We start from the raw sequence: 23,568 nt of genomic DNA, 5'->3' as shown, positions 1-23,568 counted from the left end.
TGCTTCAGGTTTAAAACAGATTGTTCCGACCTTAAAGAAGTTCTACCGCTGTTGTGACCGTTCTGGAAGTACACCAGTATCAAAAAGCACCCTGTTTCAAGCTGAAACATCTTGGGGATGGTCGGAACAGCACCGGAGCACTTCTGGTGAGCTCGGAGTAATCCATTTCGAGCTCAAAATGGGTCATTTTGAGATCACAATATTTTGTATACCACTAGCAATGAATATGACCTCCAATAATAAAAACAGAAATAGGAAAACAGGAAAGAAAAAAAAGGACTTCCACCAAAAAGAACACTTAAGGGAGGAACAGAGGGAAGGAAGAGTTCTCACCATTGTAAAAAAGGAACTTTTACACTAAGTCTAATATTCCCCTTTGCTACAGTGGAAGAGAATATCCTACCACATAGTCCCAGAGAGCTAGGCGCCATAACTGCGCAGAATCCCCTTTTTGGGAGAGATGGGCAGTGATAGAAATTTTATATATATATATATATATAAAAAAAAAAAACTCAAGGTTAGCAGTAATAGATTGCCCACTGAAAGACTGGCCTGCCAAAGAAAGATTCAGCAGAAGTTAAAATATTCAATTTGTAATGTTTTTACTGCTTTGCAAAAGAAGAAATAGACAATCAAGGGGCCACCCTGAAAATATCCCCAAGGGAAGTCTTACTGGCTAAAGCCATGAAAGTTGCTGCTCTCCTTGTGCAATAGACTGTGACTCCTTGCAAAACATCAAGGGACTGAGATCCATACACCAAAGAGATGCAGACGTTAGTGCATCAGGGAACCGCTGCCATTAAGCACTTTTTAATACCAGCATGTCATTCAACAAAGAATTTTGCTGAAGGAAAGTGGGATTCTTGTTCACTACAGTTCAATTGGAAGGCCAAAATCTGTGGGACAGATGCTCTGAGAGGAGACAAACCTTACTCCTACTCTATCTCTATGTCTATTCATATATTTGCATTGTGGTGGTGCTGTCAGGGATTATGGTCTAAATAGCAGTGAGTCCCCACCAGTGAAGCTCCATGCATATACTGTAGCTGTAATCAGTGTGGGTTGGATGATTAAATATCCCTTGATATTTGGGGTTGGAGGAGAACAGGAGGATCCTTGTGACCAGACCAGACCAGACAAGTTCTTCTCTATCAGTTTTGAGCTGTCAGGATCAGCTCTGCTCTCTTCAGCTGGATAATCCATATAACTCTTAAAATCAGAGAAAAGAAGACTATCAGTCACCTGGCAGTTGGGACTAACTATGTCCTTTGTGTCTTCTGACCAGAACCACCTCACCCTGAAGTTACCAAGAAATGCCATGAAGATCCACTGCCAAAGTGAAAGACAGTATGGCCAAACATTCTCAAGTTCAGACTTACTCTCCTGGGTCCAGATCCCCTCATTCAGCCAGGACACTATCTATCTAAACACACTTTGATGAGAAATAGATCAGGTGAGTTTCAGTCAAGACAAACAATCTGGTGGTTTGCCTTGTGAAGGATGCTATACTGTATGTGCACATTCGTGACTATGTGGTCTGTTAACAGGAGACTATTGCAATACGCCAGCGATGGAAAAGCTGCACACAATTTCCCCTTGTGGATTGCTGGAGAGAGCCACCAGCAGTGGACTCCTTTGGGGACAGGCAGTAAACGAGACCACTCAGGGAGCCATGTGTATAAGACTCTCAAGTCTTAGGGTCACGACACCCAAACATCTCAAGCACATGACTGGTCAGTGACTAGCTGACTAGCTCTTGGATAGCATGCGTCCTGGACTGGAGGAGAGAAACTTTTCTCGATGCCAGATGTTGCAAAGATGAGATGGGAGGGACTAGAAAGTTCGCCGCACATTCCTCTGCCTCCAGATCACACACAGATATGGAACTCCACACTTCAGAGATGTGCCACTAAAACCACTGTCGCTTTGTATGAGAACTGGTTCTAAGAGTATAATACTTATAATGTAAAAGCAGGTGCAATCTACCTCTCTTTCACAAGAGACAAGCCTCCGCTACCTGAAAAGCACACGAGAACAGCCAGAGCCTTCTCACCTTAATTTGCTAAACAGAAGTTGCTCATCTGAAAGCAGAATACTTGTCAGAATTCTTGCTACTATAAGCTTCTTAATAAATCTTATTAATCAAAGTTCTGAGAGACTCATGCTTGGGATTAACTGCTCCAGGCTGCTACCAGATATCTGACAGCTTGGTGAATACTCTGAGTGCCAGAGAAAACTAAACAGAAGAACTGTTTATTGGCATGGCCTCCCTGGCATTCAATACGTAGGTATTTTCTGCAAGAAGGTGGATGGGTATGTGAAGGTTAGTCTCCCAAGATCCAGGGATAGCAGCACATCTCTCCAATGACATTTCCATCCTGAATTTATGGTATTTTATATACTGATTCATTCTTTTTATGCCTCATATGCCTCCCATCCCCATTCTTATCAGGGATAATGAAGAATATGGAATAGCAGCTGGAGTACATTTCTGCAGATGGCTCTAGCTCTCCTGCTCTGATTTACAGCAGGTGTTTTTATCTCTTGAAGCACTAGAGTACTTTCTTGAGCACTGAAACCTAGGAGAGGAAACAAAAGGATTAGGAGGTCATATACCGGTAGTCCTTGCTTAACAACCACAATTGGGACCGGCAACTCTGTTGCTAAGCGAGACATCACGTGACTGCAACTTGCAATTCCACTGCTGGCTTCTCCATTGACTATGCTTGTTGGAACCTGGCTGTGAAGTGCGCAAATGGCGATCACGTGACAGCTGCGACAGTCTTAAATGCCCACCAGTTGTGAAGCACCAGAATCTCTTTCATATGACCGTGGGGATGATGCAATAGTCGTAAGTGCAAGGACCAGTAGTAACATTACTTTTTCAGCACCGCTGTAACTTCGAACGGTCGCTAAACAGTGCAGTCATTAAGGGAGGACTACCTGTAATAGCTATGTATCACTGGATATGAACACCAAAATGAAGTCAATATGTGCTCCATTGATTATAGGAAGGCCTTTGATTATGTCAACCATGTCAAGCTAATGTGCTTAGAAAAATGGGAATCCTAGGACATCTCACTATCCTCATGCAAAACCTACACAGCTCAGGAAGCCACTGTATGGACAGAACATGGCAAAGCAGACTGGCTCCAGTTTGGCAAAGTAATGAGACAAGGCTGTGTACTCCCCCCTTACTTATTCAACCTATATGCGGAATATAGATAGAGGGAAACTGGATTGGAAGAAAATGAGTGTGGTTTTAAAACTGGAGGAAGAAATATCAATAACCTGTGCTATGCTGATGACAATATTCTGATAGCCAAAAATGTAAATGATCTGCAGACTCCAGTAATGAAAGTGAAGGAGCACAGTGAGAAAATGGGACTAAATAGAAAGAAGACCAAACTAATGGCAACAAGTACAGCGACTAGCCTTAGAATTGACAATGAAGTGGTGGTAACTTCTGCCTTTTAGGATTGACTACCAATAATAAAGGAACCAGCAGTCAAGAAACGTGCTGCAGACTAGCACTTGATAGAGTAGCCATGAAAATCTTGGAAGAGATATTCAGATGTCAGGATGTGTCTACACCTACAAAGATCAGACTGTGCAGGCAATGGTTTGCCCTGTGACATTCTACCTGCCATCTGGATATCCTGGTGTCATTCTTATTTATTATGGCATAATATTAAATAAGGTGCCTCTAGGAATTAACCAGGGGAGCCTTAAGGAGGCCCAGGTCAGCCTGCAATAGAAGCCATAGTGTTTGTTTCCAAAGACAAAGCTGTTCCTATTTAACCCTGGTGGTTTCTGCCCCCCAAATTATTTTAATTAAACCTCCAGGAAATGAGGAAGAGCAGTAGTTTGTCACCATTGGAAAGACCACAGCTGCTTAGAAGCTGGAGAGCTGGCCAAAGTTTTGAAAATCTTCCTGAGAAATCAATCTTTTGGAAATGTCTGGAGCTGGCTGAGTATCTTCATCTTCTCTGAGAGCTCCCCCTCTGCTGGGTCTGAGGGAGGGGAAGGTCACAGCGGCCAGATCACTCTGGGGAAGAAGGAGAAAGGTGGCTGGACCTATAGGAGGCCATGTCCTTGTCCTCGGATGTGAAGGCTGAAATAGCTGTACCCTGGGCAGTAGGTGATCCAGGGAGGAGAAGATCCAGATGAAAATCAGCACTTTTTACACTGTACTCAGTGAGGCAACCAGAATGACTGTCCTTTCTGCCCATTAGAGGGAGAAGTCACCAGGAGGCTTGGAAGAGCCAAAACAATATGGTAGTCTCTGCTGTTTTCATCTGTATAGAAGGTGGTACTTGCCCTTCCACCCCCAAAATGGAATCATGAAACTAGTTGCTAGAAGTGCTGGCTTTTTAGGGACCATTGTGATGGCATGAAAAAAACATGAAGGCTTATATACATACCACCTTCCTTTTGTAACTTGCAATGATCCATTTTTCTCTAGTTTACCCTACCTTTTTAAAATTAAGTTGAATAAAAGTATGCGTTTCCTCTGTGTTCAAATAAAACATTCAATTCCCTTATATTATAAACTCTCCTTCTTATCCAGCAAATCAGAAATAGCCCATCACATGCCAGCAACAAAAATGTTTCCAGAATTAAAATTGCCAATTGCAATGTTAACAGAGAAGCATGCATGCTGACTTTGAATAGTGAAAATACGCTTGTCTGTAAAATGTCCAGCCCCTTGGGGATATAGACTGCTGACAGGAGAAGCTAACTAGCAGTTCTGTGAGCAGCGCAAGGAAATGAGGAGACACAACTCACTTGAGAAGTATCATGATTGAAGATGATGGTGTTGAGGTCTCCACAGTTGTAATGCTTGATAAGGTCCTCTGTTGAGTAAGGAATCTGTAGGCTGCCTGCTCGGAGATTCTCCTGCTGCAAAAGAGTCTGATTCAAAGCAAAGATCACCTAGGCATGGGGAATGGGAAGGAGGAAAAGGGAGAGTTCTCCATCAGTTCTTAAACTCATTAGTTAAATAACATATATTAAATTGGAATAAATAAATATTTGATACTCATTAATTTGTGAGAGAGTGTGTGATTGATATATATGAGAACTCAATTCCATCCTAAAACATCTATTAAACACCCAACCATCTACTAAAGAAGAAAATAATTTATATAGTCAGTTATTGCAAGAACATTGTCTCATCACTGATGTCCCAAAATAAATAAAATTATAGAGCTGTGTACAATCCATATTCAGGAAAAGTCAATACAGAACATTTCTGGAACCACGCAGCACCAGTTGGCACCTCCTTTAACCAAACACATCCTTTCCATGGCTTACATGACAGGCCTCCCACAGCAGCAGTGGGATTGTAAGATTTGGGGATATATTCAATCAATCAATCAATCCATCAGTGAGGTGCTTGGTTCAAGGAAGCTGGCAAGTGCTCCATGCACTTTTATGTGCTCTCCACATCTTCTTTTACTTTTCAAATTTGGATTGCTGCACAGTGCTATTAAATTATTCAGTGCATTGAAAATGTCAAGATTTTACTCAATGTCTTTGTTTAAGGGAAAAGTAGGCAGTCTATAATCTTGAATAAATCACTGGTTGGATGGGAAAGGATGCTTAATCCTTCCCCTTGGTCCACTACTTCTCTGCCTGAAGATTTTTTAAAACTTTGAACAAAAGAAAAATAAAAAATCAAGGAGAATGGGCTGAAGCAACAGTTCCCTCCTACTAGTTTCAAATGTCTGCTTTGCACTTAACATAAAAATAAAGTAGGCGAATTTTGGTTCTTAGTTCAGCACAAGTTTAAATATTAGCTCATTGTTTAAATTCTGAAGAGTGTTTATTTGGCAGCAGCTTCACAAGAAGCTGACATAGAACCACACTGTGGTTTCCATAATGGCTTATTTAGTAGATGTTGAGTAACTTTCCACAGGAGAAATGCAGATGCTGAAATGCCAAAGGAAAGCCTATAACAAATTACTAATAAGCTTTCTTGTAGCTATAGACTTCAGTATTTCTTCATTGCTCTGCAGCACTGCACAGACCTCCTTACTGCACTGAAACTCCAAGAAGAAAGGTTCCAATCCAATGCACTTTTATCTGGGAGCATGATAAATGTGCAAGACTGCAATAATGCTACTTAATACAGCGGACATGTTTGCATGCTACAGCACTTCTGGCTTACAATGGATAAGCAATTTCACTGCTCCAGTCAGCAGGAGATCATCTGCAGAAGCTAAATCTGTCGATGGAGTCTATGAAGAAGTCTATGGAACAATCCATTTCACAACAGTGCCTTGATTCAAAAAAACAAGGAACCATCTCAGTGCCTCCAATCAATGAACCTTTGCTTTGCAGAAGTACTAGAAGGACTGAGTACTGTGCACACAATGGAAAATCAGCAAAATGTATCAAAAGAGCAATTTTTATGAGTCTTGACATAGGGCAGCCTGAAGGGGCACTTCAGTCAGAGCAGAGTTCCCTTTAAGACTTTGCTCAGTGGAAAATATCTCTGAAGTATGTAATGACTTATGACCCAAGATCTCTGAATTTACTACCTTAAAAAACAAAAACCAGGAATTAGAAGCCCAGAACAAAACATGGCATTCAACTCTGGCTTGTTTGGGGAAAATAAGTTAGAATTCCTAGATCAAACATCCTGGTTAAAAAAAGAAAGAAAGAACTTCTCAAGTTTATCTAGCCCTCCTACTCCTACTGATAAGAAAAGCCAAACAGGAGCATGTATGTCCAGTATTCTAGCTGCCTACTTAGCTTTTCATGCAAACAAAAAAATCAACCGTTTTGCAATAGTACTGGAATTCCATGCAGATCAAGCCATGACTACAAATAAACTAAATATGATTTCTCTACAGCCTTATGAGGGCACCAACATAATTCAGTATGGCTCACCTAGTATATGAATAAACTTGCAATGAAGAAGCCAATATTCTTCAACATTCTGTCAACAGTGGAAACTTTATGGCCTCGCTCACAAGCTAATAGCTGTTATAAATGGAAGCCTCTTAAGCAGAACCTCACAGCTCCCCAATAACAATTTTTCTGGCAAATGTTATCACATTGGGTGATTGCAATACCAGGTGCAGCTTCAAACAGGGCACCCTTTGTGAAAAGTTTATCTTCAGTACATAGTCAAGTGACCTGCAGCCCGAGGCTTTCATAACAAGGAAAAATTCCAGAGCTTGTGAATTTGAAGGAGGTGTTCTCTTCATGGAAGTGCTTTTGTTCAGTGCAAAGGTGTGGGGGAGGAAAGCATAGATAAAATGCAAGCTTATCTCAGAGTGGGCACCCAAAATAAATGGCACGTCTGCAAGTGCTTGTCCCTAGTTCCCTTTTCAGTATTTTCTTTCCAGACTCCTACTAACTAGCACTTCTGTAAGGTTCTGAATATCCAAAGCATGTCATGCATATTATTTCAACCATGGTTTACATAAAGTCTGTAAAGAGTAGCTCAGCATTATCCCTATATTGCAGATTATGGCTGCAGTACAGTGTTTTAGCTAAGGTTGTGTAGAGATCTAAATTGGGCAATGAGGGTTCACAGCTCAGTCACCAGGGTGTTCAATTTCTAAGCAAGAGACGTTTCTTAAATATGTTCATGCTTTACACAGGTTGGCTCTGATTTAAAGTGAATTTGACACATCATTTAGAGCAGGGGTCCCCAAACTCTTTAGCTCATTGACCCCTTCATGAAGTTTCAGATTGTTCATTGACCCCCATTTATTACATGAAAATAATTGAATAAATACAACTTTAACTAATAGTACTGCTAACAACCACCACCACCACCACCACCACCCCTTGGAAAGTCCCATCGACCCTGGGAGTCAATATTGAGCACTTGGGGAACCCTGCTTTAGAGTTTATAAGTAGACCAGTGCTCTCAGCAGAGATTATGCCTTGGTAATGTTTGCATTATTTTACTTCTGGTTAAACATGCAGTTTAAACTAAATCTAGTCTGGATGTATAAAATTTAGATCATATTGACTTTAGCTCTAAGGTCAAGCCAGAGCAGGCACTGAGACTTCTGTTTTTAGACCTCCAGTATGGCTTTTTCCCCCTTAAATAGTAAAAAGAAAAGAGATAATTCCCCTCCCCATCCAATTAAAATGCCTTCTTCCAAAACTGCTCTTTGCTCTGCTGATTAGAACATAATAGTGGTATACAAAGTCTTTTCCATTTTGAATTCAAAATAGCCCTCTTTGAATGCAAAGCAGCTGTTCCACATTCAAAATGGATGGTTTCAATCATTCTGGGAGTGTTCTGAGTTCAAGACAGTTCTGTTTAGAGAGGGAGGGGGGGGGAAACCATTTACAAATGATCAAAAAAGTCCATTTCAGATGCAAAACAACTGTTTCTACCCCAAAAAGGGCCATTTAAGGTTGAAAACAGTTTTCAAAATGTTTTGTATACACCTGTAATGCAGAATATGGGTCTCTTTCATTTCATTCAATGGAGCAGCCAGCAGCTTCAGCATATTGCACTTGGAAAACTTCACAGGAGGAAAGGTTACCTTCCGCCCCTCACCCCCAAACCTGGTCACCACCACCACCACCACCACCCTCATTATTGGAAAGACCCTAACTGTGACACTCTTCCATCATGATGGTTCTCTCACTGTTGCTAGTATTCTAGAGTTTGGAGATGAAAGACTAAAGGAGAATGTAAATGTGAAGTCACTAAACTGAAAACAAGCACAATATGACCACGGAAGTCAAAGAAAGCTGTTTTAACTTATTGATTCCATGTTCATAAATACATGAGTAAATATAAAGAAGCTGAATTCTTCTCTTAACCCAAGGATGTTTCATCCAGGACTTTAAAAAATGACATTCACTAATAAATGAATTTATTATGGTAGGTCGCATATTATTATATTATTATTATATTTTTATCCTGCCTTTTAAAAAAGTATTTGGTCAACTCAAGGGAGGAAACACCTAATATTCCTGCCTCCTTTTTTCCCCACAACAACAACCCCCTTTGGCTTAAGCCTGAATCTTGAATGTTTCTGAATAGAATTGTAACAGCAAACATAATCCCAAGGGAGAGAAATATTCAAGGATATGCTGTCCCAGTCACTGTACAACGCCCAGGGGCGGGCCACCTCAGACAGATACAATATACTTGTTAGTTCAAAAAAAAAAAAAAAAAGCCACACACCAATTCCATGTTATTTTTATTCTCCCTTAAGGTAGAATTGCTATTTACGAACAGAAAAGTCAGAAAAAGAAGGTTAAATCAGCCCAAAGTATTCACTGTTTAACCAAAGTATGGATTCACTGTTACTTTTATCTTTATCCCCACCGACAATATGCTGAATGTACATTTTTGCTCCCTTATCCTGTGCAGTGCTCTGGAATTCAAAACCTTTTCTTTGGACTGCAAGTCAGGCCACATTAGTTGCCCCTTCAGAAAAGTATCTCTCATTCCCCACAAGCGATACTCCATCCCTAAGAATATAACTTCATACCAACTTCGAAGTGTCTCTTGAAAAGATGTACTGGGAGAACCAGTGTAACAACTGTATTGGACCTTGCGGACACATAAACACAGAGAAAACGTTAGTACGGTGGAAAATAAATAATTAAGCTTTGTAGCCAAGATGCTGCTTAGCCTTCTTTTTCTGGCTAGGATTTCTTCAGCTGTCAGGACAAGGGTTTTTGGCCAGGGAACGGAGGGATAAGAAAGAGACGCATCCCTTTTACCAGCATTGTTGGAACAGCCTGCTAGAGGCTGCGTGTAGAGAGGGGGGTTAGAGTCCGGCAGATGCCCTTTTTGTCAAAGACAAAAGACCCCCAGCCATCCTCTCCACTTTTCATCACTTTCATCCAGGCTGGATCAAAGTGCTGCTCTACATATGAAAGGGACCTGGCATTATGCGCCTCAAATTAGCCTATCGCCACCCCGCTAGCCTCTGAGGCCTCTCAACAAAGGCTCCCACATCTGTTCGATCCCTTTGCCTCATCTTCTCTCTCTCTCTCTCTGCACGAGCATGTGTGTGCATTTGTTTTCAGCTCTCAGTTTAGAGAGCCATTCAGCTCCATGAATTATAGTCGAGGCTGACCATCTTCCTGGATTCAGGAGGACCACTCGGTTGTCTTTCATTGTCCCAGGCATCATTTCAACCTGCCACATCACTCAAGACCCTCACGCTGGGAATACTTGCACAATTGACCACTTCTCCATTCCCTTCCTCTTCACCTGACACAGGAGACCAGGCTCTGTGTCTTGCAAGCAAAGGCTGCAGCCCTGAATCAAAGCAATCCTTGAATCAAAGGCAGCATGGCTATGAAAGTCAATAATCCTCTTTTGTCATGGTAATGGTTCGTGCCGAGCACCAAGAAGAAAAGTGAGATTCTTCACTCAGATGCTTTGCACTTCCTTAGATGTCCTATGTCTGACTCTCTGATGCTTTTGAAGCCCTTCACAAAGTGCATAACCTGAACATTCTCCCTGATGACAACAGGCTCCATGAAGAGCCACCCAGAATATGATTGCACAAAACAGATGGACGAACTTTCCAGATTTTATACAACAAACGGCTGCCCTCAACATGAGCTTTGCTCTAGTGTTTTCTGTGAATGGTACTCTCATTCAGTGTTCAATTTATTTTGCTAAATGAACTTGATTTTCAAATAAAAACCCTGCTACATAATTTCTGAGTAGTAATTAATCTCTGAAACTGAAATAACAAAAGCTGCGGATATAGTATTTCCCACCTATCTCTTAAATGACAAACATTCCTTAAATACCTGCTCTGTGTTCATAGTCTTGGGAAGCCCTGGTTGAATCAAGTTCTTTTAACACTGTTTCACCCTGTTAGGCTTGTTAAAGGAAATACTAAAATATTTCCCCAGATCAAATATGCTTGATGTGTAAGGAGCCATTATAATTAAGCAAAGTCATGCACATTTTTATGAGCCAATTCCCGGATAAATTGACATCAAAAGCATCTGATACAAAATAAAACCTATGGCTTTTTCCAAATTTAACAGTCAGTTTCTGTGCTTATTGACTATTAATTCTAACTGATGCCAAGCAAGACTTCCTAGCATTCAGTCTGGATTTGAGACAAAATGGACCTCATTTTGAAACGGCTTTCCAGAAATATATTTTAATAAATACAGACCAAAAATAAAAAGCAGCTCAACGTCAACACACACCCATGGATCAGATATAGGTAGGCTGTTAACCTGCTAATTTTAAGCTACCCTTTGTCCTTGAAACTGGGCCCCCAGGCAGCTCCTAGAAATTTCAGTAAAGGTAAAACAGAACCCCAGCCTAAGATTAACAGTTCAGAACACTAGCTACACATGCATATATGGGCATCCGAGGGCTGAGAGACAAATGATGAAACATGAGTTGAGATGCAAGCTCTGCCTTTTGCGATTTGTATGGGATTGCATGTAAGTCCGTAAGAGAAGGAATGGAGTTTGTGTGGTGACGTGACGGCACACATCTCATCATTTTGATGAACTCCTGGCTTGCTGCAAAGACATCCCTGCAAAAGTAGCATAAAATAATGATTTCAGTAACACGACTTCTTGACAAGCAGAAGAGGAATTTTGTGAATTATACGAGCTTCCGCTTACAAAATGGCTGAGAAAATGGAAAGAGTATTCAGTATTCCTGAATGTTATTTTGAACATAAATTCTAAATTCTCAGACAAATAATCCTACAACTCAGAATCAGAAACAGGGTGTGCATTTGTAAATGTTTTTGGACAGGAGTGTGTGGCCTTTACTACCATGCCAAGCTAAGTTCAGCCCGTTCCAAAGCTCATTTAAAAATGGAGCTTGCATCCCATTTTCCACTGCATTTTTTCTAAGTTTCCCTCTTCCTCAACAAAAGAAGCAAGAGGAGGAGCAGGAGCAGCTGTATCTTGGCAGGTGACCTAATATTTAGTGGAGGGCTCTATTCTTGGCAATAATACTGCATCAAATAATTCTGAGGGCTCCAAATAGCTATGGAGCATCAGAGTCCCCGAGAACTCCCCTGTGATGTTTATATAATAATGAAGTGCACAATGTGATGTTACACTGTGCACTTCTCTGCCTTTGCTGAACATTAGTAGATGTCACCTTGAAGGATAAACAGTCTCGTGCATCATGACACATTATTAGGAATAAAGGCTGGAGCTGGGTTGATGTTTCTATTAAACTCAATCTACCAATAAAGAGATTGCACTCACTCAGCTGAGAGACTGTACTCCATTAGCAGATGCCACTCTAAGTGAATCTTATTCCCTACTAACAGATCAAACTTACCCTATCTGAAGATAATAGGGAAAAGACCAAGCCAGTGTTACAATAAATGGCACATGTGGCAGGCTGGTCTTACAGTGACAAGATCCAAAGTTGCAGGATCTTGGCCAGCTGCATATCTTATGGAAGTCAGTCCAACCACCTTGTGGGGAGAGAAGAGTCACATCTGCCTTCCATTGCAATTCTGTTCCCAAATTCACTGCATTCTATTTAATTACAAAAGTGAATGGCAGTTACTTATTTCTATAGGAAAAAAACTCAAAAAATTAGGAGAGGAGAGAGAGGTTTTTGCCACCTTTCAACTACCTGCAGTCCATTAACTTTAACACCATCTGTATATCCATCACTTGGATATTGTTTCTTGTTTACCCTAACTGTGGCCCTCATAAGTCCTGCGGGTGGCCCCAGAATCTCTTCCAAATGTAATATTCAGAGATAAAATTTAACGTCCTAACTTGTAAGGTTTGTTATGTGAATTTTCATTAGAATTAGTTTCCTCCAATCTTCTTGTATCTCACAAGTTCTCCATGAGGTTTCAAAATCGATGGCTACTGCTTCCACTGTATCTAATGCTAATTCTTTTAGAACCCTTTGGGGAAAAAAAGGCATCATCCGGTCCTGCTGATTTAGAAATACTTAATTTTACCAAGTATTCTTTCACTTTCTATTTTTTTGCCTAAATCAACATATATCATTTTCAGCTGTCCATATTCTCACAGGAATCATCAAAAGAAATTTTGCAAATCTAAATGAAAATAAATAAACTTTCTCATATTGCTTATACAGTAAAACTTCGTTGATAACTTCACAAGACTGAATATTCTTATTTGGAAAAAAAAGATGTGTATGCCTAAATGTTTGCATATAAGAGTTGTAGAAGTATTGGAGAAATTCTAGGGACTTGGATCATTTGAATACTGTATGCTAAGTGCTTTTATGTCACCATTTAGATCAGTTTCATAGAAATCGCAAATGGTCTCACAGAATTTGGGAAATGTAGCTTCATTTCTGAATACTGAACATTAGGAGTTGGTGTGACTTAGGTCTTCTATAAACAAAAGCTTGTAAAGTCCATTAACTTGGATTGAAGAAATTTAACCCTAGTTCAAAATTGTCTATGCATATTTCACGCTGAAAGTCCAAAATATTAAATATTTCCTTTATTTTTGTTAAAGTACAACAGTGTTTCTTTTCTATTTCTTTCAGACTACTGGTGAAATTTTCCTTTCATCAGCACTGCCTTTCCCAATCTAGATGAGGACCACAACTCTTATAATATTTAATTTTAAAAAAATAACTAAGCACAAGACAGTTCATTATCAAGTTGAGATTTTTTTAAAGGCTTCTGTATCATTCTTCAGTAAAGCTTGCAAGAATCTGTAAGTATGGAAATCTTAGTAGATTTTTCTACTTTTTTAATTAAAACCAAAGCTCTATCTTACAAAGAAAAAAAATCATATTGAAAATGATAAATTCGTATCAATTTCCCTCTTCATTTTCCTAATTTCTAGTACAGCTTACTTTTAGAACCCAAGGCCAATATAATATGCATTTCCCTGCTCTACTTTGTATTACTGACTGCCACTGGAAGGAATAAGGAAATGTAACTGTTATGAAGTCAGGACATTCAAAATAAATTGATCTAGAAATACATGATAGGAATTAACTTCTTTGTGGCAAGCCATATTCTTTGTAACATGTAGTCTTGCCTATGCTTGTTAGGAAAATGTTCTCACATTGCTTTTACATAAAATAAATATTGCTGGTTTCCTAAATCTGTATAGAAGAGAAGCTTCCCTCACAATTCCTCAATCTCTCCCTTGGGACTTCTTGTTAGATATTAAAACATCAGGAGAAAAACAGAATATTTTTTTCAGGTTAATTTTGAGCCACAAACATAGAACCTTGAGCAACTACTGTACTAAGCAAAGTGCCCAGCCTGGTAAATGGCAGACATTGTAATGGGCCATCAGAATGCCCTTGGCCATGACATCTGCAGGCATTTAACATGTTCTCAGCCTGGAGAGGCTCTCCTCACAATCCTACGAATAATTCTAGCATTATCCATGCCAAGAAAAGTAACCTCGACTGAATCACCCCCTATTTAAAAAGTAATAAAGTAGTTCAAAGACAGTAGCATCAAACCCATTTCAAAACATTCACCAGCAAATAAGTTGATGATTACACATTTCTCTTGCCCTATGCTGATGTAAACAAGCATCTTTTTCTACTTCTCTCTTTATAACCAACTTTCTATGGTCACTTATGCAATTTCCAACACAATTTGATACCTGCATCTGCCAATTTTTTCCTTGAAAGAAAAAGGAAAAGAAACAATGAAGAGTATATTACAAAAAACACCCCTGGGCAAATGACTAATAATAAAAATCAAAGGTCTACTGCAGGAATAAGTGCTTTTCAAAGAAAGAAAATAAGCAAGGGAAAACCAAGCGCATTTATGTTTCTATTCTGAAATACTATTATTTAAAAGACCTCAAATTGTTTTTCAGAAGCATCTATGTATCTGGGAGCTGGAAAATATTTTTTTTCCATAATGAAATTGCATGATTTTTAGTTTAAGAATCGTATCGCTAGTAAAACTTAAATCCCTTAAACACACCATAATTAAAAATGTGTATTGTATCTGCATAGGTTACTCATGCATTTTTTTGAGGGAAAAAGGCTGGGTAGGGTTCATTTATCTGAAAATCATATTTTGCCTTCATATAAATTCTAAGCATCAGTGGAAATAATACAACATTTGAGAGAAGGGTGAGTCTTTGAAAGGAGTTGAGGGAAAACCTATAATTCTGTCACCCATGCCTCATGTCTTATGAAGTTTTTTTAAAAAATCAACCAATGTCCCCGTTGTTTAAGAAAAAGCAAAATAATAAATAGTTGCAACACAATGTATCTTTGACTTCCCTAACATTCTGCTCCCTGCCCAAATCAATGCAGAATGCTAACCTGGAAAGAATTTCCCTCTCTAATCCCACACAAGAGCACATTAAAATATCATCTCAAGAACATCAAACATGATTCATGGAGAAGATTATTTACAAAGACATTTTGATGAGCCTCAAACATACAGGATTTTTTTTCAAATGAAGTGAATTAATTCACCCTCCTCCTTAATGCTATCACTCACGCATTTGTTTAGGAATTTTGTAAAGCTATGCAAGTCTTACACAGTGAAATCACATACAAGTTTTGTTCTAGGTTGAAGTTGGCATTACTGATGTAGAATAATCAATGTCAGTTTTCTATAAATGTTCTAGTTTTTAAGCCAACTGCAGCACCCCTACATATGTTCCACAGAATCTCAACATTAAATAATTTTAAAATGTTAAATGTCCAAAATCTCATGGGAACTCACGTAAGTGTCAAAGTACCACATGTACTCAGGGCCGCAACTAGGGTCTGTGTCACCCGGGGCAAACATGGATTCCGTGCCCATTTTGGTGCCCCCCCCAGCACTCATTTTGGTACCCTACCAGTGTGGCGCCTGGGGCACATGCTCCGGTTGCCCCCCCCAGTTGCGGCCCTGCATGTACTTGCATAAAATGTTATGGGATCCCATGTGATATTTCAGAATCTCACGGTATCTAGCTATCTTGAGAGATATGGTTCATTTTTATTCCTTCCAACTAAGGGAACATTGGAAAGAACTTACATAAAGGGGCTGAGGACTATCTCTCCATCTGTCTGCCAGCAGGGTAACTCTCCAAGAACAAGGGGGGAAAAAAAACAGGACCAAATTTGATGTGGTAGAAACCAACCAATGAGTTCAAGTTCAAAAATGGGCCAGATCTAGTGAGGGGCTGCAGAAAGGAAATATTCAGAAGATTATCTCCCAATGCAATCCTTTGGAAATTCTAGGCAGTTGTTCATAATCTTTGTACCTGCTCCATTCTAAGCCCCCCACAACTCCTGGTCACATGACCCAGAGTAGAGCTGCTATTAAAAAGTTGGAAAGAATTCCAGAAGCCATACTTTACAAGCTTTTCTTACCTTATTTAACTTTAATTTGAAAGGAACCCATGCTTAAGGAAGCTACCAACCTCTAATTTAAATAATTAATATCAACCTGCTAGGTTCTAGACATGCAGCCAAATACTTTAAACATTTATACATACTAATTCCTATTTTGAAAATTTTTATCTTTTTCTCTCTAGTTCCATAAGCAAAATGGCAATGTTTAAACATGAAAGGGAGGCATCATCAGGTTTGGAGAGTTTCAAGATATGCAGAGATGTATCTTTCAGCTCTTTCCCTTTAAACACAATGAGCGCTGAGACAAGTGGCCATGGGTGCTACCTAAAAGTTGGAAACGAAAGGGAATCAGTGGAAAAGTGGGGCAGAGAGAAGAGATGGAGCTAAGTGTCCTGCAACAAAGCAGGGGTGCAGCCAGTCGTAAACTGGAACACTCCACACTGCATCATGTGTTACTGGTCTCACTGGGCTGGAGGTGATGAAAGTGCACTGCACAATTGCAGTAACGATTCCAGATATAAACCCGTGAAGTACTTTGAATATTCTGGAAAACAGAATATTCATCAATGCTCAATAGTCTCATCAGTCCAGCATGTGGTAAGTAACAAGTATTTCCCAATCAGAGATCCTACCACACAAAAGAGCTGTGAGGAAAATCATTCAAACAACTACTGACTGAGGAAGCTTCTATGATATACTGCAGGTGTCACTGTAAGCATGAAAATCTACTTTGGTCAGTCCTGAGTGAATCCTGCACTACTTTGGACAGGTGATGTTTATGGGAAGTTTGTTCCCTCTTTTGAGTTTAAATAGATTGGAATGCAGTCTTTTAAATATTAATAAAATGAATCCATTCAGGCCTTCTTCCTATTTATAAACCAAACAAACTAGGCCAACACAAGTAAGGAACTATGGAGACACATTTCTCTCTCAGCTGACAATCTAAACACTGCTCATTTTATTGAAGATATTGTCCAAGCAAGTACTCTGCTATAAAGTTTTACAGATAGGAATTAAGGCTAAAACTCTTTTAATGGATTAAGCATCATTTTTATCATTCCATTAAAATTCCATTAAAATTATTTGCTGATTATCAATATTTCACCTACACATATGCTTTTTAGATATCATATTCAGGAAGAACTATAGTTTTCCCTTAATATTCCTTTTCTACTTCCATCATGCATGCACAACAGGACTAATGTAGTTTTCTCCGACTTAATTTACAATCTGACAATTTGGGGACTGCATTGGAAGTTTCCTGTAGGAATGGAACTTTTTAAAACTCAGCTGATATTGCAATGCTGATGAATCAAGAGGGACAGAGAAATTAGAAGGAAGGGGCTTCAAACTTTCTTTCATTGCATTTGTAAAAGCATTAAAAGCATTTGGGAGCAGTGGGGAGATGTGTGTACACAAGTAGCCTCAGTATGTGCAATCCCAAACCCAACACTGAGTGCAAATCTTGGAGCTGAAGCCCATCCCTGCAATGACCTGTGTCAAAACCTGGTTCATCTGATCTTCTCCAGGATAGCTAAATGAATCTTAAAACCTCACTAGTACTACCCCAGATGATAAACTGAGATCATCTCATCTCCAGATTGGTCGTTTTTCTGACCCTGTAGTTTCTTAGACATGTGGGGAGGAGTGCTATTCTATTCTGCATTTGCTCAGAGGACCAGATGACTGTGAACAATTAAAGTTTACTTAACAATATCATTGTAGGAAGAATTAATGTAGGGTATACTGTTAGATGTTCCTCTTAAGAGGTACATCAAAAGTCCATGCTAATTTAGAGAATGACAGGTGAGTTTTTTCCTCACGGGACACCAGAATCCCTTTCCTTTCAGATACCCTGATTTCTCCTTTTCTTTTCCATTTTTGCTCTGTCAGCTACCTCTCTTCTGTCTCCCTTTCCCTTCGCTTTCACCCCTTCTCCCTTGTAAGAAAGTCCTCAGTTAACTACGTTTGACTAATGCAGTAATCTAGAAATCTATCTTTTTATCTCATGCAGACATTTATGCAGACATTCTGCCAACTGTTTGAGAAACCACTGTGTGGGATATAGGGAGCTGGCACATGGACTGTATCATCAGACTCCCTTCTTGTTCTTTTCCCATCTCCATCATTCCTGGCCTTCATAAGTTCACTTAGTTTGAATGTCTGAAAGGATGTTCATTGAACACTAACCAAAGGTTCTCCAAGGTCTGTGTTACAGTACCAGATTTTCCATTCATAGGAAGGCTTCTAAACATACTCAGCTGAATGCATGTAGAATCTCTTCCAACTTTTGTACTGAATATTTAAAAGTCTCAAGCATGAAAAAGGACACTGGAGGCAAGGTAGCAAACATGGCTTCTCTGCTCACTTTAAGAGTCTACAACAGATGTCTTAAAAGGGCTTCTGTTGCTCATACATGTACTTAGAGCAGCTAATTTTCAGGTGAAAGGATAAAACTATTTGAACTAAAGCAGAAACCCCACCAAAATCCACATCTGCAACTAAAAGACTTGTTTGCAATAGGGCTGCATTACAAATACTGGAAGCCTCCCATCACTGTTTTTCTGGATGTAACTAAGGCTGTAGAGTTTAATCTGGCATATTTTAAACAGCCCACCCAATTGCTACCCATCAGTGGCATTTATAGTCTCTTAGCAACATCCACAATACTTCCAGGCTTCAATCGCAGAAAAGATCCCACTGTTTTAAAATTGGCCTAATGTTGTTGCGTGGTGGCTTTTGCAGCTCTGTTACATCCAATAAACAATTCTGTTAAAAACTGAATGCACAGCTGATTAAAATTTATTCAAATACACAATATTTACTGTAGTGCTTTTCAGGGAGGGTAGGGCACCATTGGCAAAGGCTATCTCATGGGCCCCTTCCTACAATAGCAGGTTCATGAAAACCTGGAGGGTTTCACCTTGAAGGACAGATATGAATTATTCCATGGCATCATTAATAAAAAACAGGAACCACTAAAAAAATTGTGGCTTCCAGAAAGTAGATGTTGCCAGGTAGTCAGGCAACATCTACCACCACTTCCTGATGCCAGGTTTGCTAACTTGGCATCAACAGACCAATTCTTTCTTGTGAACAGAACCCTCTCATAAATTTTTAAGGGAGCAGTCCATAAAAACTATAACTGCATGGTTACTGTTAGAAACTACAGCTAAACTGGATGATCCCCATGATAAACTTTATGTTAAGTTATGGTTGGAGTTTATATGACTACCATCTGGTCCCAATTTTTGTAATCTGCTAATAAGAATCTAAGGAAAGTCCTAGATGATCGTATTTCATTCATGTCCTGGGCATTCCACTGTTTCTTGAAAAGCAGGGTGATCTGTAATTACTGTGCAGTTCGAATTTGGAAATGAACCATTACGTTCTGTGCCTGTCAGTCATGATACTACTATTTTACGCCAACTGAACCCCATTTAAATGCCAGCAACCTCACAGATAAATGTCCCCATGATATGGAGCAAATCAAGCAACACTTGCCAAAGTAAATTCTCAAATTAGGATTTAGGACACATCACTGGGCAGAGAGACAGGCTGAAAATGTCAGCATCTCATGACAATTAAATAATTAAAATGACCATGTTTCCTTTATTTTCAGCCCACTTTTTCATATTTCCTCAGATTATACAAACATATCCACCTGAAGACAAAACAGTAAGCAAAAATGTTGAAAGTATTTAAAAAAAAAGTCAGAGCTAAGGCTTTAGCACATAATGAAACTTAGTGGTAGGTTACGACCATCCTAGGGCATTCGGAAAGAGAAACTCTTTGAGTTTTGCCCTTTTATAGAAACTAGCCAATCTTTGCAACCCTAAAATCAATAACTAACTTCAAGAAAGGCAGGAGTGCAGTTGGTCATGTTCTCAGGCATTCTGTGGCTGTTCTCTAAGGCTGCTCCAGGTCTTTTTTATTTATGGCCACTTAGTCTTCTTTGTTGTTCTAGGTGTTCTACAAGAGCTGTAAGGTTCTGAAGAGGCAAAATGATGTGGTCATTTGCAGAAGTCTTTTCTGCCCTGCCATTAGGGTCCTTACGACTTGGCAAAACATTGCAATATTTACTATCAATCCAAATCACAAATCCCTCCTAAATATATGCTCTCCCAATATTAAGTACAACTATATTCCTATAGTTTGATCTAATACTACTTGAAAATTCCATATGATGACTACAATATCCTTCTAGGAATATATAACTGAATCCAAATGAAGACTAAAATCAGTAAGAGAATCTCAACTGAACTAGCTTTTTATTTGAAAATTATCATTCCAAATTCATTCTGCCCAACTGATCCAGTGAGAATTTCTTGTCAATCTCCTTGCAGCCAGTGGATATATTTATTATTGGCTAATCCAATAAAACCTGAAGTGCAGCTAGGAAATGACCTGTTCCCTCATTTAAATTATCTCAGTTTACACAATCAGCAGGTTTGACATGCAGCTGTGTCTAAAGAGCTGCCACTTGTTTCAACTGCCATCTGGAGGCCTCAAGCTTTGTCTGGAAGCCCTCCAACACCTAACTCAGTAATGTAAGCATCCGAAGGTATCTTGGAAGCAGAGAACCTTGTGGGCTTGAAGCTGATATTGAGGTGTTAGACATACCAGTCTATGAAGGCTTTATGACAGGAAAGAGGATGGTCAATGATATTTTTCTATGGCATTGGAAACCCAAGTTGCTGGCATGCATCTGTCAAATGTTGTGCTGTTGTTTTCTTTTAATAAATCAGTAAAGAAAGCAAAAGTAGCTGCTAGAAAGAAAACATAAAAACAATATACAACTCAAGAACCATAAAAGCAGTAGTTTAATTTGCAAAGTTCCTCAGGGCCCAAGAAGACCTAGAAATCACTGCACACCTTAAAAGCATAAGTAGGAAAATAAAACTATGTAGAAGATGATTAACCCTTCTCTGATTAGATCTGCAGTGCTCCTACCTGATAGCTAGCTAGCCCTCATGCAGTATCTCTCCACTGAGCTACAGCTTTTCCACAATAGAAATAAAAGCAACAATCTGCATTTAAGACCATCTGTCTTCTGCAGGTTCTTCTGTCTCCTGTAAGGCTACATGCACTTTAGAGAGAATCAGAGTGTAGGTTTCATTCTAGCCCATCTTACAGAGTGTTCTGAGAGTGCCCTGGAGATGGGACTGAAACTAAGTTTTGAATCTAAGTCTCCAAGCCTTGATCCTGGCCAGTAGATGTGACCATTGCAGACATAGGACCTACAATCTGAGAATCGCCATGGGTGGAGAGGGATGGCCTTCTTTGTTATTTCTTCATCTTTCTTTAATTTGAAACAGCTACAGGCATACAAGAAATGGTTAACAGGATTTATTAAATTGTGAGGTACTATGCACACCAACCCGCTATTAGTTCTGGAAGGTTTCTAGCAAGATCCTATGTTCTACTGTGCAAAATACAAAAGCATTGGCATTTCAGCTTGCAAACTTGTTGGCTAATGGAAAGGAAAGTGTGGCAGGGTGAAGTGCCTGTCTGAAGGAAAGTGGCTGAGTCAGCGCCAAGGTCATGGATTTTGTTAAGAAGGCCGATGACTCAGCATAAGACCAAGAGCACGTAGGCCGGAAGGGGGAAATGCTAGAAGACACCTGTACAGTGGCATGTGTAAGTCTTAGTTACACAATTTAAAAAAAGCAAGGAAAATCAGAGAAAAGGTGCGGGGTTTTTTTATTGCAAGACATACTGCTGGAGAGGATGTCATCTGGAAAGGAACTTTTCTACCATTCCCAGGCATTTTAGGATGAAAAATGATCTAGCTATTTCTCTGCATTCCAACTCCAGAGTGATGCCGAGCCTAAGTCCTTTTGAGCCAACACCGGATCTCATGATGAGCAACCTCTAGGAACTTACCAGAGGCAAGGGAGCAGGGGGGAGGAAGAACCAGAAGAAGAACCTTAAATTTGACAAGCAGTTGTTTGTGATCACACGCCATGACCAATGGCAAGCCGAGGAAGACAAGAGAGTCTTTATCAAGGAGTCCTGAGGAAGCTCATAATTATTGGAAGTTATGAAAACATCACACTCCAAGTAGCAGGAACTATGGGCCACTGTGGAGACGGCATGTCTTTACTAATACAAACTGACAGCTTCCCTGACATGCTCAAAACAACCCTTTAAAGGATCCTAATGATTCTGAAATCTCAGCAGCATTAGAAGTTGCCTTCAGAGACAGAATTGGTCAGCTGTTGAACAGCCAATATCTACTCAGCCAGATACAAGACTGAAAAACAGGACTTCAGGAGTACATTTGTAAATGCATTTCACACCAGTTGTATTAACTGGTTTGGTCTGAGTTAGTATTTAAAGTATCAGACAGCTTCAAGATTAATTGCAATCCCGAATTTTGTATTTTGAGTAATCATGTCGTCATTGTCTAACTCTCAAGCGCTTTGAACTAAATGAGCCAATTTTAGTTTCTATGTTTGCCACACAAGTTGACAGCTGAAAAAAAAAGATTACTGTGGTAACAAGAGAATTTAGAATAACTTCTAAACATATGTTTCAGTATATCGAACACAACAGCTTTGACACATGGGAGAAATACTGCCAATAAAACAAAAAGAGGCTATATTTTTACAATTATTATTTTGAGTGTTTCAGAAGTGTACAGAGCTGAAAAAGATCCCATTAAATAAGACCACAAAAGTTCTAGTTAATTTTTTTTTTCTCTGCCACTGTGGCTGCTGATAAATATCTTTATATGTCAGAAGTAGAAAAAGACATCAAACTAATACTGTCAAGAATTAAAAACTGTGGGTTTTAATTTTTTGACAATATTTGCAATCACAAAGCAGCCCTTACTGAATCCATTACAGATAGTCCTCCTTTAGCAACCACAGTTGGAACAAGCAACTTTGTCATTAAGCAAAGCGGTCACTAAGTGAAACTGCAACTGTGCTTATTATCTTCAGCTTTCTTTTCCTTTACAGACCTGCAAAGGTCATAAATGTGGGCACTGGTTGCAAAGTTACCTTTCCATCACTGTCGTAACTGCGAACAGTCACTGTCCGAGCTGTTGCTAAGCGAGGACTAGCTGTAATGTAAGTTTTAACTGGTCTGATATGAAGCTCTGTAACTTACTGATGACACCAAAAGGACAAGCAATGCTTTTGGGCAGAGGCAAAGTCAACTCTAAGAATTCCTAAGGAAGCAGAGATAAAAGATTTTATTTCAGAGTTTTTCTGAAATAGTGAGACATTACCTAACCCTGGTTTTCTGGATATAGAAAAAGATTTTAAATGCTACACACACAGTTAGGTTTTGGC

The 23,568-nt window shown here is 39.5% G+C and overlaps 1 protein-coding gene across 2 annotated transcripts in view; it reads right to left on the bottom strand.

Annotated features, from left to right (window-relative positions):
* The window catches only part of TRABD2A (TraB domain containing 2A), a 69,000-nt gene that overhangs the window by 20,971 nt on the left and 24,461 nt on the right, over positions 1–23,568 (bottom strand). For both annotated transcript variants that reach the window (XM_063294881.1, XM_063294882.1), the window contains exon 3: positions 4,789–4,935. In XM_063294881.1, coding sequence (XP_063150951.1) covers positions 4,789–4,935 — 147 coding nt within the window. The remainder of the gene's footprint in view (positions 1–4,788; positions 4,936–23,568) is intronic.

The sequence above is a fragment of the Candoia aspera genome, chromosome 2, assembly GCF_035149785.1.
Source record: "Candoia aspera isolate rCanAsp1 chromosome 2, rCanAsp1.hap2, whole genome shotgun sequence".
NCBI classification, from domain to species: Eukaryota; Metazoa; Chordata; class Lepidosauria; order Squamata; family Boidae; genus Candoia; species Candoia aspera.
Note: the sequence above shows the minus strand (reverse complement) of the source record. Positions and strands in the feature narration are given on the sequence as shown.